The 12,456-nt window shown below is 44.8% G+C and overlaps 1 protein-coding gene across 2 annotated transcripts in view; it reads left to right on the top strand.

Moving 5' to 3' along the window:
• The window catches only part of HOGA1 (4-hydroxy-2-oxoglutarate aldolase 1), a 120,135-nt gene that overhangs the window by 22,466 nt on the left and 85,213 nt on the right, over positions 1-12,456 (top strand). For both annotated transcript variants that reach the window (XM_086922622.1, XM_086922623.1), the window contains one exon: positions 3,239-3,366. In XM_086922622.1, the coding sequence (XP_086778748.1) occupies positions 3,239-3,366 (128 nt within the window). The remainder of the gene's footprint in view (positions 1-3,238; positions 3,367-12,456) is intronic.

Below are 12,456 nucleotides of genomic sequence, written 5' to 3'. Positions count from 1 at the left end.
CCAGTGTAGGGGAAAAGGACAAGAATGCGCCGTACCTTATCTATTTGGCGCATTCCTGCCTTTTTTGCCACAGGGCAGTGCAGAGGAAGGCTTCCAGCGCGGCGCTACAGCAAAATAGTGTAAATGAGGCCTTGTATAGTTTTCCTTCTCTAAATTTCGGCAATATTTTGACCTGCCGAAATTTAAGGAAGGTTGAGTTACTTGGCAGATGCGATAATAATTGGATTTTGTTAAATACATAACAACTCACAATTCCAACCCCTGCATAAACAGGGGTTTAAGCACAGGTCAGAATTAACCACCCAACTTGTGATCAGGCCCTTAGCGTTCCCTCTACCTGAAGCTGAACCAGGCCCGTTGTAAGTTGCCCCTCTCCATTCCAGTGCTCACGGCGATACAAGAGAAGCGCGTGTGTCTAGCTCCCCCTGCTGCGCTTCTGGAGTACTTCTTGCCAACCACTAACATGTAGCCAAGAGACTCGCCTGTGACCGGAGCTTGATGCCTTATGGTCCATGGATACTGCGGCCTCTGGGAAGTAACCCACATGCACCGACCGGCACGTCATAAGATCCACAGGATGCACTGCTCTGCCTGGACAAGCATCAGCAGCCATGAGAGAGCTTGTAGATTCGTCACAGTCAACCCCACAGGCATACTGAGCTGACTAAGCAGAATGCGAATCACACTCCTTTGGATGTCGAGAGATTCCTAAACCGAAACGGAACACACTCTTTATATATGTCACTCCTCGTGGTGAGCCATGTCTCACAGCCACAGATTGGAGAGCTAAAACGCCAGTCTTCAACTTCTAACAGGATAATTCTTCTTTACCTCGCAAATCTCACTGACCCACGCAGGGCTGGCCTTTGCTCAGAGAGCGCCCTGGGCGAGACCACATTTGGTACCTCCATTCCGACTTGTCAGATTTAATTAATTGTCCGTGTGTTATGGGAGTGTAAGAGGCAGGTGCGGGGCGCCAGCAGTCTTTATAAACCGGGTTTAAACACACTTTTCTTTGCAGCTAGGTCGGAAGAAGACTAGGTTGAGGCCGCGCCTGCGCCCCTCTGAAGGTCAGCGCCATGGGCTCGCCCCAGCCGCTCATGCTAAAGACTAGCCCCGGACCCATGTTATGTGGCAGAGACTCCATGCTCAGCTGCTTCCACCTGTTCCCATTTTTAACCTCCTATAAGCAGGTCACAGTCAAACAAGGCACCGGACCCTCTGCCTTAGACTGGCCCCTGATGAAATAACCTTGACATCACTAAACCGATGCAAGTTCCAACTGGAACTCCTAGAAAGGCTGGCTGTGGCTCACAATCCCAGCTATAATAGAGGAAAGGATCGTCCTGGCATTAACTGCGGTGACTCCTGCCATATCTGCCCGTTGCTCGGGTTCTCTTCACCTTCTAGCAAAAAGCCTAAAGCAACAGCCGAGTGATTTCTCAGGCTTCACACTTGCATGGCATCTCAAGTCAAAACGATCTGTGAGTGGTTAACACCTGCTCTGCTTATTGGATATAAGTGTATTAGCACAATGCAAGAACTTTGTCTGCCCGACAACCCAGATAGAAGCTATAACATCCAGTGGCAGATTGGCAAATTAGGCACTGACTGGCCTATGGGCCCCACTCCTTTAAGGGACACTGTGACAATGGATCGAAATAATAGTGATTTGATCTTGAAAGAAAATTACAATCAGGCTTTCTTAAATATTATTTCCAAAAGACAGAAAAAAAGGAATCGACTCAAAGAAAAAAAAAACTTTATCATTACAGATTCTATAGAGAAAACACTGTATTCATGTAATGTACCCATTAACAACACATAAACCAGAGACATCAGCTTCACATAACAGTTGGGGCCAGATGTAGGTCGGTCGGTAACGGCCGAAAATCGGTATTTTCGGCCGTTGCCGACCGGTATTCAAGAATTGGCATGTAGGGGCACAATTTTACAGAATCGGTAAATTTACCGATTCGGTAAAATACCGAATCGGTATTTTTACCGATTCGGTAAATCTCAGATGTAGGTGGGACTCTTCTGAGTCCCAAAGGCCCTACAAAATCGGTATTTTACCACACAATCCTATTGTGTGGTAAAATACCGAATTCAGGTGTGCATGCACATGTGTGCATGCACACCTTTGCCATGTGACAGACAGACATGCCCTTAGGGCATGTCTGTATGCCACATGGCGCACATGCCTATTTGTGGGGTGCCAGAGGGTGTCAAAGTGACACCCCCTGCACCCTTGCAAAATTCGGTATTTACTGATTCTGTAAATACAGAATCGGTATTTCCCATTGATTCCTATGGGCTTCAAAGCCCATAGGAATCAATGGGAAATACCGATTCTGTATTTACAGAATAGGTAAATACCGAATGTTACAGATTCGGTATTTCCACATCTGGAAATACCTACATATCCACCCCTTAGATTTACCGATTTTTAATTACCGAATGATTCAGTAATTAAAAATCGGTAAATCTATTTTACCTACATCTGGCCCCTGGTCTCTTAAAAGCTCATCTTCTGGCAACTGTCAGTTTGTAAAAAGATACGGTGCATTTGGGTATTAGGAGAGAATTTGTGGAGAGGGTGGGGGGGGGGTGACATTTTGACTGTCTGGTGGCCTCCACAGGGTTTAGTCTGGCACCGATTCCATCTGGGATATTGGGCAGACACTCGTCCTTACACTGTGCGAACAGTGGACCCAATTCCCAACTTTCTGGCTGCCCCGTGTTTTCCCCCAATGTCTGGAGGTGCTCTCTCTGTATTTACGTTGTTTCATTGTCAGAGAACATGTTTCTTCTGGTCACTCTGTGCAGTCAGGTGCCTCACATGCTTGACTACTTTCCTGCACAGACGTGGTGAAATGTAGTGTGTTGCATGCATGTGGTGGTGTTATATTGGAAGTGTTGCAGTCCGAGTGCTGAGTGAATGGTGTATCTACAGGGATTCATGGCACCTGGTGTACATCACAACCTGCATGTAGTATTTCTCTCTGCAGGGCCTAGCCCATCTAGGAGGCTTGGGAGATTCCCATCGCCATTCTTGCAAGATCCTCTTCTTCTGGAAGACCAGGAACTGCTCAAGACCATTTTAGTCTTCCTGGGCAGCACTTGCCTGCTTGTTTTTGATAATAGTCCATTGGGGGAGGTTGTGAGACGTGCAAATATTTTGAGCTAACAAGATTCGAAAGTAACTTTTCTTTTTCTGTGTTCTAAAACTATTAAGCAACGCAAGCCACCATCGAGATGACGGTCAGCATGGCCGGTGCAGGAGCGGATGCCGTGCTGGTGGTCACACCATGCTACTACAGGGGAAACATGACAAGTGCTGCTCTTATCCATCATTACACAAAGGTAATGTCTTTGGAGGTTTGTTAACATGTGCTATAAAAAATACTCACTGTGCACACTTGTATGGATTGATGTACTGCTGTTTAGAAACATCCTTTGCACGAGTCACCAGGGTCCAGTAGAATTAACAATGCATTGTGTTACTGTTCTGGACAGATGAGGAGACAATACCTGCCCGACCTGCAGATACATTGTCTTTGTCCAAATTTAAAAGTATGCAAGTATCTGTGAAGTAAAGAACCAAAGGAATTGAGCATACTGATTTCTCTACAGTATGCAATAATCCCACAGTTTCTCCCATACACAAATGCAATTCTTATTGGATTATAGGGTGACCTTATAGATGTTATGCTAAGTGTCAGAAATAGACAAACGCAATACATCTCACCTTCAATATGAGAGAGTGTGGATCCATTGTTTTTATGATAGCATAGTGTATTAAATATTGAAAATATTTTAAGGGTAATTGGCATTGTATTGTTAGGTGTGTTATTGTATCAATGATGAATTATGGAAATGTGTTTAACTGGTAATGAGTCTTCCAGTGAACTCCAAAACGAATACTCCTTACATAAATCTCAATGTTACCACTATCTTCATCTGTGACATGCACTCCCCTCCACCAAACACTCCTGGAATCTGCACCACAATCCAACTCTCTAGAGCAGTGGTTCCCAAACTTTTTTGACCCGTGGCTCCCTTGACCGAGACTCTAGAGTCTAGAGGCACAACTCCTGGGCCCCAGAGACAGAGGAGGTAGCTCGCGCACATACAGATCCTTGGTTAACAACCCCCCTGTGACGTGGTAATATCCCGTCATCAAGGGATACTGGAGGAGGGCGTCTGCAGAGATTTCTGAGGCGCTGAGAGACGCCGTGGAGGTTAGCACTGCTTTGTATGGTGGAGGATTTTGCTGGATTGAGGGGGATTGGACGCTCCTTGGTATTGGGCCAACACAAGCCAAATGTTAAATTGTTAAACAGTGGGGCTCCCTGAGCCCCCCAATGCTGGCCAGCTGGAGAGCGCGATGGACTGGTGTGCTAGACTCTAGGAGCTTATTTACGTGTCAAGAGCTTGTCCCAAGGGATTCGAGAGGGTGTGGCGAAAATGGATTTCCCACCACGGCTTGGGTGGAAAAGGTTTATGATGTGCCCTTTCCACTTGTTTGATGTAAACTCTCATGCCAGTCTGTTGACTCCTATGTTACTGTATAAGATGGTAAAACTGAATAAAATGTTCATTATTAAAAAAATAAAAGCAACAAACACATATCAGATGAAAGGCAGCATTCTTAATGAGTCCGTTCGTCCTGGTCAAAGTTAAATGACCAGTATACTAGGCCACGGGTTCGAAGATCAAGAGCAAACCTTACACAGCATTCAGAAGACATTCAGAAGGTGGGTGTGTGATTTTGTACAGCATAGGTTCCTTCCATATAATTGCCAGTAGCCTTTAATTCTTGTATAGTGGTATTTAAAACCCATGCATGGCCGGCTATCTGTGAGGATACATTTAAAATGTGATGGGCCTGTATGCAGCCTTCATGACATGTTCTTCCTGTCAAAGCACATTTTGCAGCCTGACTGCACCACATAAACAAATAATGCAACGGATGCAGGTGGTGAAATGCTACGGCAGGATGACGAGAGGGAATGGGAGTACAGTGCGGTCACCCGCCATAAAAAACAAGCATTGGCATAGCCAATAGGTCTCGCCTTTGGGACCTTATAAGTGTCTAGCCATGCAGCACATTATCCTGGGTGGAACAACAAGCAGGCGGCTTTACTTTAATTCCTGCACTAAAACCTGCTTCCACTTATAAAGTAGATGTATTTGCTTTTTAATATGTACCTTTCAAAAAGCAACACTCATCTTTTTCACTCGGCTGCTGGGGAGGCTCTTACCGTGCATATAAATAAAGGGTAGCGTCTGCTTTAGCCTGATGACCGACTGTTATAGTTATGTAGGCCCGCCAGTGGCCGAAAAGAAAGATGGAGCGGCGCACAAACCAGCAGAGGCAGGCAAACAACAAGAAACCGCTTTAATAATAAAAACAATTTAATTTGTTTTTAGCTCAAACGGACCAAAAGTTCCCCAAATTATGGCGACTCAAGTTCCCTCTCACCAGAAGACTATTTGAAAAGGTCGATTGGTCATCTTTCAGTTGCTAATTGTTATATTTGGGTGTTAAATTGGAACTTATTACGGTGAACTCTTTTCTCAGATACTGTTACAAGTGTAAAAAAGACAAAATATTGAAGTAATACTGTTACAAAATGTGCCACATTATGCCGCATAATTTACCTTACTCTTGCCGCATAATGTAGTGAGCCTTGCCGCATACTTTGGTCCTCCTCTGACGCATAATTCCAGTAGCCCTCCCCATGACCAGTGCTGTACGTATGGAGCGGCGAGACCAATAAGGAGCGAAGCCCCCACACTCTGGGAAACTAAAGGATGAATATATAGCAAAGCCCACTTCCCCTTGGTCAGAAGCATGCACAATGAAAATATTAGACTTACTGAGCAGTATTGGAGGCAGAAGTGTGAAATGACATGGAATTTCACATTGTGCTCCTTTGCCCCCTTGACCCCTCTGTGCTAACAAGCCATTCTGCCTTGCAAACCCAATCCAGCCCCCGCACCCCCCCATGTTTCCTAAAAGACTTTTCATAAATAGTTCAAACTTCTCTCCATCTGGTCTCTCTTTGCTCTGAACTGCGCAGCACCAGCAGTCTAGCGCCTGCTGAACTGTGTGTCCCCAAGCAGGAGTTCAGATGCTTAGATGTGATATATATTAAATAAATGTTAACAGAGGTAGCTGCCACTGAGAAGTACAGAATACAATAGTATTTAAAATATGTATTCATGACGTTTACCACAGAGTAAACCCATAAATAAACACATACGTGAAGAAACGCTCTATCTCAGGTAGCAGACCTAATCGTAAAATGAGCTGGCCAGATAAAGCTATGCCATGCTAAAAGAAAGATGTTGAATGCTCAAGCTCCTTGAAGAGCGAATCTTTGACCCGCTCCACAATGCCTCTCTGCCCATCAGTCAGGCTGCTTCTTTCAGTCACCACGACTAAGCATTCTGGAACTTGTAGTTTAACATTTCATCAAATTATAAAAAGAGTTGGCATGCTTGGAACTGTTGGCTGAAAGTTGCGAGGCAAGTTGACTTTTAAGTTTAGCAAGCACGCAACGTGTGTAGTGTCGTTAGTGAAAAATGTTTGCCCCCACGTGGCAGGCTCCTCCCTGTCTGTGTGCTTTGGGTTGCACGCTTCACTGCAATGCTCCTTCAAAGGCCTAGACTGCACTTCACAAGCTGTGTGCGTCTCAGTACAAACATCGGAAGTTTAACACCTATGTGTTTTTCTCCCCACAACATGTGTTCCTCATCCGTCTTCTTCTTTCTGGAGAGAAAGAATGTACCCAGACCATGTGTTAGCTTATGCCCCCTCAAGGAAGATTCGCATTTCATCTCATGACGGCCGTTGGGGAGACTCTTACCATGCATGTAAATAAATGGTAGAGTCTGTTTTAGCCTAATGACGACTGTTATATTTATGCATGACGGCCAGCAGCCGTGAAGAAAGATGAAGTGGGCACAAGCAAGCAGAGGCAGGCAGACAACAAGAAACGGCACAGGACCATTCGATGTAAAAAAAGAGTGCGCCAAAGACGATATGTGAAGCAATTAGTAAGGTAACCTGTGACCTGGGCAGTCATCACCAAGGACAAAACACACCCAAAGGTGGGACAACAAGCAGCGTTTCACCAATGAAAAGCAAGCAATTTTGACTGACATAGGAAGGAACAAATGGAAAGTGGTGGGCTTGGTCTATGGCACCAGAGTAGATACCCCATGCCTCGCAGAGCAGCGCGTGCGCGCTGCTAGGCTAGACCTAAAAAGTAGCTCCGGCACAGGAGCAACCCCCCCACCCCAGCCATAAAGATAAGAAGAAGCCGAACCCCACAGGTGCAAGCTAGTTCAAAAACAAGGCAGAGCACGGAAGCCCCCATCCACATCTTACCAAAAAAGAAAAAATAAGAACAAATATATTCCACAGCAACACGGAAGAGCAGGAAAAAAAAATCGGTAAATAGTGAAAGGGGGATAATCAAAAAACGGTACTATCACTGCAGGGCAACCCCTTGCGCCTACAGTGCATCGGTCTGTCCCATGGTGAAACATATGCAAAAGATTTAGGCTACCACCGTAGGAGTGAAGTGAGATAGCTCTTGCAACATATTCAATCACCACATCTCGGCTGCTTTGTGGTCAGTCCTTTGTTCTCTGTCGCAGAATGGAATTATGTAAGTGTGGCTCCCTCAACAATCAATGACAGTGAGGCTCGCATGGGGAAAAGATATATGCAGGACAACATTTACACACGAGGGCAGCCTGTGCTGCTATCATTGTGTCCTTTAGGAGGACAATATTTGATCAGCCCACGTATTCTCAAACTGAACCATTCTGAATGGCAAACGATCAATCAAAATTGTTGCATATGATAGCATGAACTGTAGATTGTGTGACCATGTCATCTCCAGAATATTGAAGAGCTGTGAGGGGTGTCAGAAACAAATGTCAATCACAAAACCCCATAACCTCTGTTTAATCTGGGGCTGACGCATGATTCAGCTGCTCCAAGAGCATGTGCCCAGATGTACGCTAAAGCGATCTGGAGGCCGGAGGCAAAATTACGCTTAGCAACTCTCAAGTTCAGCACTCCATCAAACTTGCACATTAGGAGTCGCATCATAATATCCTTAAGAGTAAACATCCCGGTTTAATCATCTAAAGAGAAGAAGCACTAAAGGTCAGAGGCTGAGATATTGACAGAGATCCTTCCTCAGTAGCCCCTTAGTTACTCTCTCCTCTGTGAGTTTTACTCCTCCTGGAGCCTAAAAAGACACAATTGAAGTTTTTTCAAAAAAGTTGTGTTGGACATCTTATTGTTTCCCTCTACTGCTCTGGTTGTGGACACCAAAGAAAAGTCAGTTAAGACCCTTAAGAAACCATCTGTGACAGAGTTCAGCCGTATTCACCCCACTGTCTTCTGCATCAGTTTCCATCAAGGCATCCATTTCAGTGCAAGTGGAGTCTACGTCGACACTGGTGCTTTCTGTGGTGTCTGTTCTGACATAAACGTTGGTGGCAGTCTCACAGCTGCTGATATCTTCTACGCTATAAACCATTTAGTTCTCTAAGGTTTTTGCAGTGGCGGATGGTGGATTTGAAAAGTGGTGCTGCGGAAATTCAAGATCTGAGTTGTAGCGCCCGAGCTAGCATTGCCAAAATAGAAAGAGGGGGGCTCTGGCTAGAATTTCAAGAACATGTATAAGAAAAAAGCCAAAGGTATACCTTTAATAATTAATTAATCTGTTTTTAAACTGCCCTACAGCACCTAAGCACATAATGACACACTCACACCCCTGTATTATCTGGCATCCCAGACTGCAAGTTGATTACTCATGTTTTGAGGGCTCTATAAGTCCTTATTGGTTATCAGCAACAAAAAGAAGGCGGCGGTGGCTTTACCACGGGAGCAGGAGGGTGATATGATGATACATTAATGCGCTGCACAAATATTGAATGACAGCACATTAAGTGCACAACAGCAGCCACTTCAGACTGCGAGTAAACAGCACCCACATCTCGAGAGGATATGTGCTGCTTGCAGGGTCAACAGCTGGTGCCACGCCTGTTTGTGGGAATACCACGAGCACCCCATGCATCTGCAGAGGTGCTGAGACCGCCTGTTTCTCTAAAAATGGACCCTGAAGATGCGAACCCCACATGCTAATTGCAATCGATTTTGCTTTCCACTGGGCAGACAAAGGAGAAAAGATCTAAGACAGCTGGGTGGAGAAGTTTAAAGTGCGCTTGTTAGGCTGGCTGTCGCAAGACAGCTGTCCAAAGTGACATGTGCACTCTAAACTGGTGCTGTGAGCACCACTCCCCTGCTGCCAGTCAGCAGCAGAGGTCGCGGCCCCATAACATTGCTGGGCTGGGGAAAGGAAAAAATAAAATAGTAATACGTTAATTTTATTACCACTTTATTTTTCACCTTTGTTGCGCAGGCAGCGGGGGGGGGGGGGGGGGGGGGGGGGGCGGGCGGAGGGAGGCCTTTCTCTGCCCTAAAAGAGGGGTTGCCACTAGGTTTTTGTAACTTTACAGTCAAAGCAGCCTGTGTCAAGGGCCCTTCTTATTGAAGAAGAAAGACCCACCTTTCTTAACATTGTAATCAGTTTTCCTGTTTTTTTTAATGATTTTTACTAGATTATGGATTGATAACCAATCTGGTGGAATGAGACTTTTATTTTAAAATGATTATATATGTTTTCTATTATTGTTCTATTTGCTTACCATTGAATCATCACATGACTCTTATTTTCCCTGGTCACTCACAGGATTAATTATCTCTGGCTACCTAACGCACTCTTCTGCGCTGTACCAACTTTACACCCCCCTGCTTTACAACACTGTCTGGTATCTGCACTAGCTTGAACTCTGACAATATGTCATAATTACCGTATTTTCCGGCGTATAAGACGACTTTTTAACCCCTTCAAATGTTTTCAAAAGTCGGGGGTCGTCTTATACGCCGGACACTAAATTTTGATGAGTGGAAGCAACGCTCCACCGACGTGGAACCCTCCAATATGACCTGGGCTCTACTCGCGCGCTCCACTCCCACGTTTACCGGTTACATTAATCTAAAATTGCACATGATTTAGTGCACAGTTACTCACCGGTACAGTCCCGTAGTGCTGTAGTGCCGATGGGAGAGGGTCCACGGGGCATTTCAGTATTCTTACTGCGTCTTCATCCTAGAGACACAGCGGTGTATGCGCTGATCTGGCGCCATAATCCTCACGTTTCACGTTCATCGGAAGTAGAGGAGCGTCACTAGCGCTCAGTTCATGGACATGGAAAGGGGACTTCAGAAGGTTCCAGCCGGCGGAAGTGGGGGTCGTCTTATACGGCGAGTATAGGACGAAACCTACATTTCATCATGAAAAGTAGGGGGTCGTCTTATACGCCGGGTCGTCCTATACGCCGGAAAATACGGTAACAAAGGCTCTAAGTCATTTGACTGCTAATGAATCTGTATTGATTGTGGTATTACTGCTTTTACCGGTCTGCACAATGTAAATTCTGTAAAGGCTTCTGGTACCCGCCAGATTCATGTTTGCGCTATAAAAAAAACTATTAAAATAAATCATACCAATCAAAAAAAGTATTAGTTAAAAAAAACGTCTGACATGAAGAAGGTTCACACATCAGTTCTTTAATTCATTCTTCAGTTTGTAGACAATTTGGGCACCTTGCTTATGTTTGATTGATTCTGGATCACTGGCATTCTGGGAATTAGATATTCAAGCATGCCAATATAGAGAGCTGGTATAGTCCAGTCTTGATCTGACAATCACGGAGATGGCCAAACTTTTGCCATCACTGTCTATCCAACACAACCCCACTACCTGAAAGTAATTGTATAGACAAGCTTAACATCAAGGATCAAAAAGAGGGGACAGCAAATTACCCCTCCTCATCTGGCATAACACAGTCTGCATAGAGAAAAGAGAAAAAAACTTTATAGATGAACCATGTAACAATTCTTTTGGGACATATACCCAGTATTTGCCATCATCATTGAGAACTTGTAGGATTTTCCTAAGTAATTTTAGATTGAGCGAATGGTCTGACACTAAAGCGGACACCTGACTAAACATCCACAGTTCTGAGTCTATTTTTACTTCAAATTCAACCGGCCAATAAATATTAAGACTGAGATCTGTTATCCTGTGCACCACTAACACTTCAGACGTCTCGGAGTTAAGCTTGAGTCACTTACTAGATATCCGTTCCAGATGTTTCTCAAGAATTGCTGGAAATGTACCCAGAGGCAAGATTTTTTACTAACAAGTGGGGGTCATCTGCATCATGTAGAAGCTGACTCCTTATGAGTAGATTAGTTTGGCTAGTGGCTGCCTGTATAGATTAGGTTTGAATACATTTTTATTGACATTTTGAAAACAAGATCCAACCATCCAGAAAATGCCATAAGAAGATAAATACATTTCCTCAATGGGCAGAAACAATCACAGAACAACTCCCTCCCCCCGCTCCCACCCTGCCCCCGGCTAGCATTAAAAAGTGTAGATCACATAGTTCCAGAGTCCTCAGAGATAGCATGTAGTACGACGTTTTGTGCCTGTGGGCCATCATAATGGCGATGAATCGCCGCATAGTTTGGAGGGGTCCAGCAGCTTCAGAGCCTGGAGCAGTTTCGGACAAGACAATTCTTTAAAGTCCTTGCCAAAATAGTCCAGCATTCGACCCCATTGCTTAGGGAAGGTTTTCTCCTCACCACGCTCTACCAATGACAATTTCTCCATACTCTAGAGCCACTATATCTTTTCCAAACTGTTTATGTTCAGAGGGCTGTGCTGGTTGTGCCCGGAGAACAATGATGGTTTGTTTGGTGCCCAGGAGAAGATGGGAGATCAGTTTGCATAAGGAGCAATAGAGTGCATACATTTCAGGTGCCGGCCTTCCCAAAAGAATCACTTCCGGTCTTCAAGCTAGGTTGGACCTGGTGATGTGTTCTGTTGTAGTCAATAGTGATGACCAGCATGTTTGTCATTTTAACAGTGCAGGAGGTATTTTTCATAGGGTATGAAAGTTTGCTTGCCCACATGCATGATACATTAATATTGTAGACAATGCATTCAAAGTATTGCTCCGTCTCTGGAAGTAGGTACTTCTTCCTCAATTGATCAAATGATTTAACCAAGCCTTGTGTGTACATATTTCTGGGTTTTGCAGCTTCCCCCAGCCAATTGGTATAAGGGGTTCTAGGAAAGCAAAGTGCACATTTGTGATTCCCCCATTGGGGTGTGAACGGGGAGGGAAAGGTGTTGAGGCCATATTTAAACCCTATTCTATCCCAGACTTCTAGTGTCACTCTCGTGATTGGTTTCACTCTCCCTCTGGATCCAGTGTATGATAAAGCGGAGGTGGGCTGCTGAGTAGTAGTATATAAGGTTGGGAAACCCCATTCCTCTTAGTCACGGT

Source organism: Lissotriton vulgaris, chromosome 5, assembly GCF_964263255.1.
Source record: "Lissotriton vulgaris chromosome 5, aLisVul1.2, whole genome shotgun sequence".
NCBI classification, from domain to species: Eukaryota; Metazoa; Chordata; class Amphibia; order Caudata; family Salamandridae; genus Lissotriton; species Lissotriton vulgaris.
This window is presented reverse-complemented; position numbering and strand designations above follow the sequence as displayed.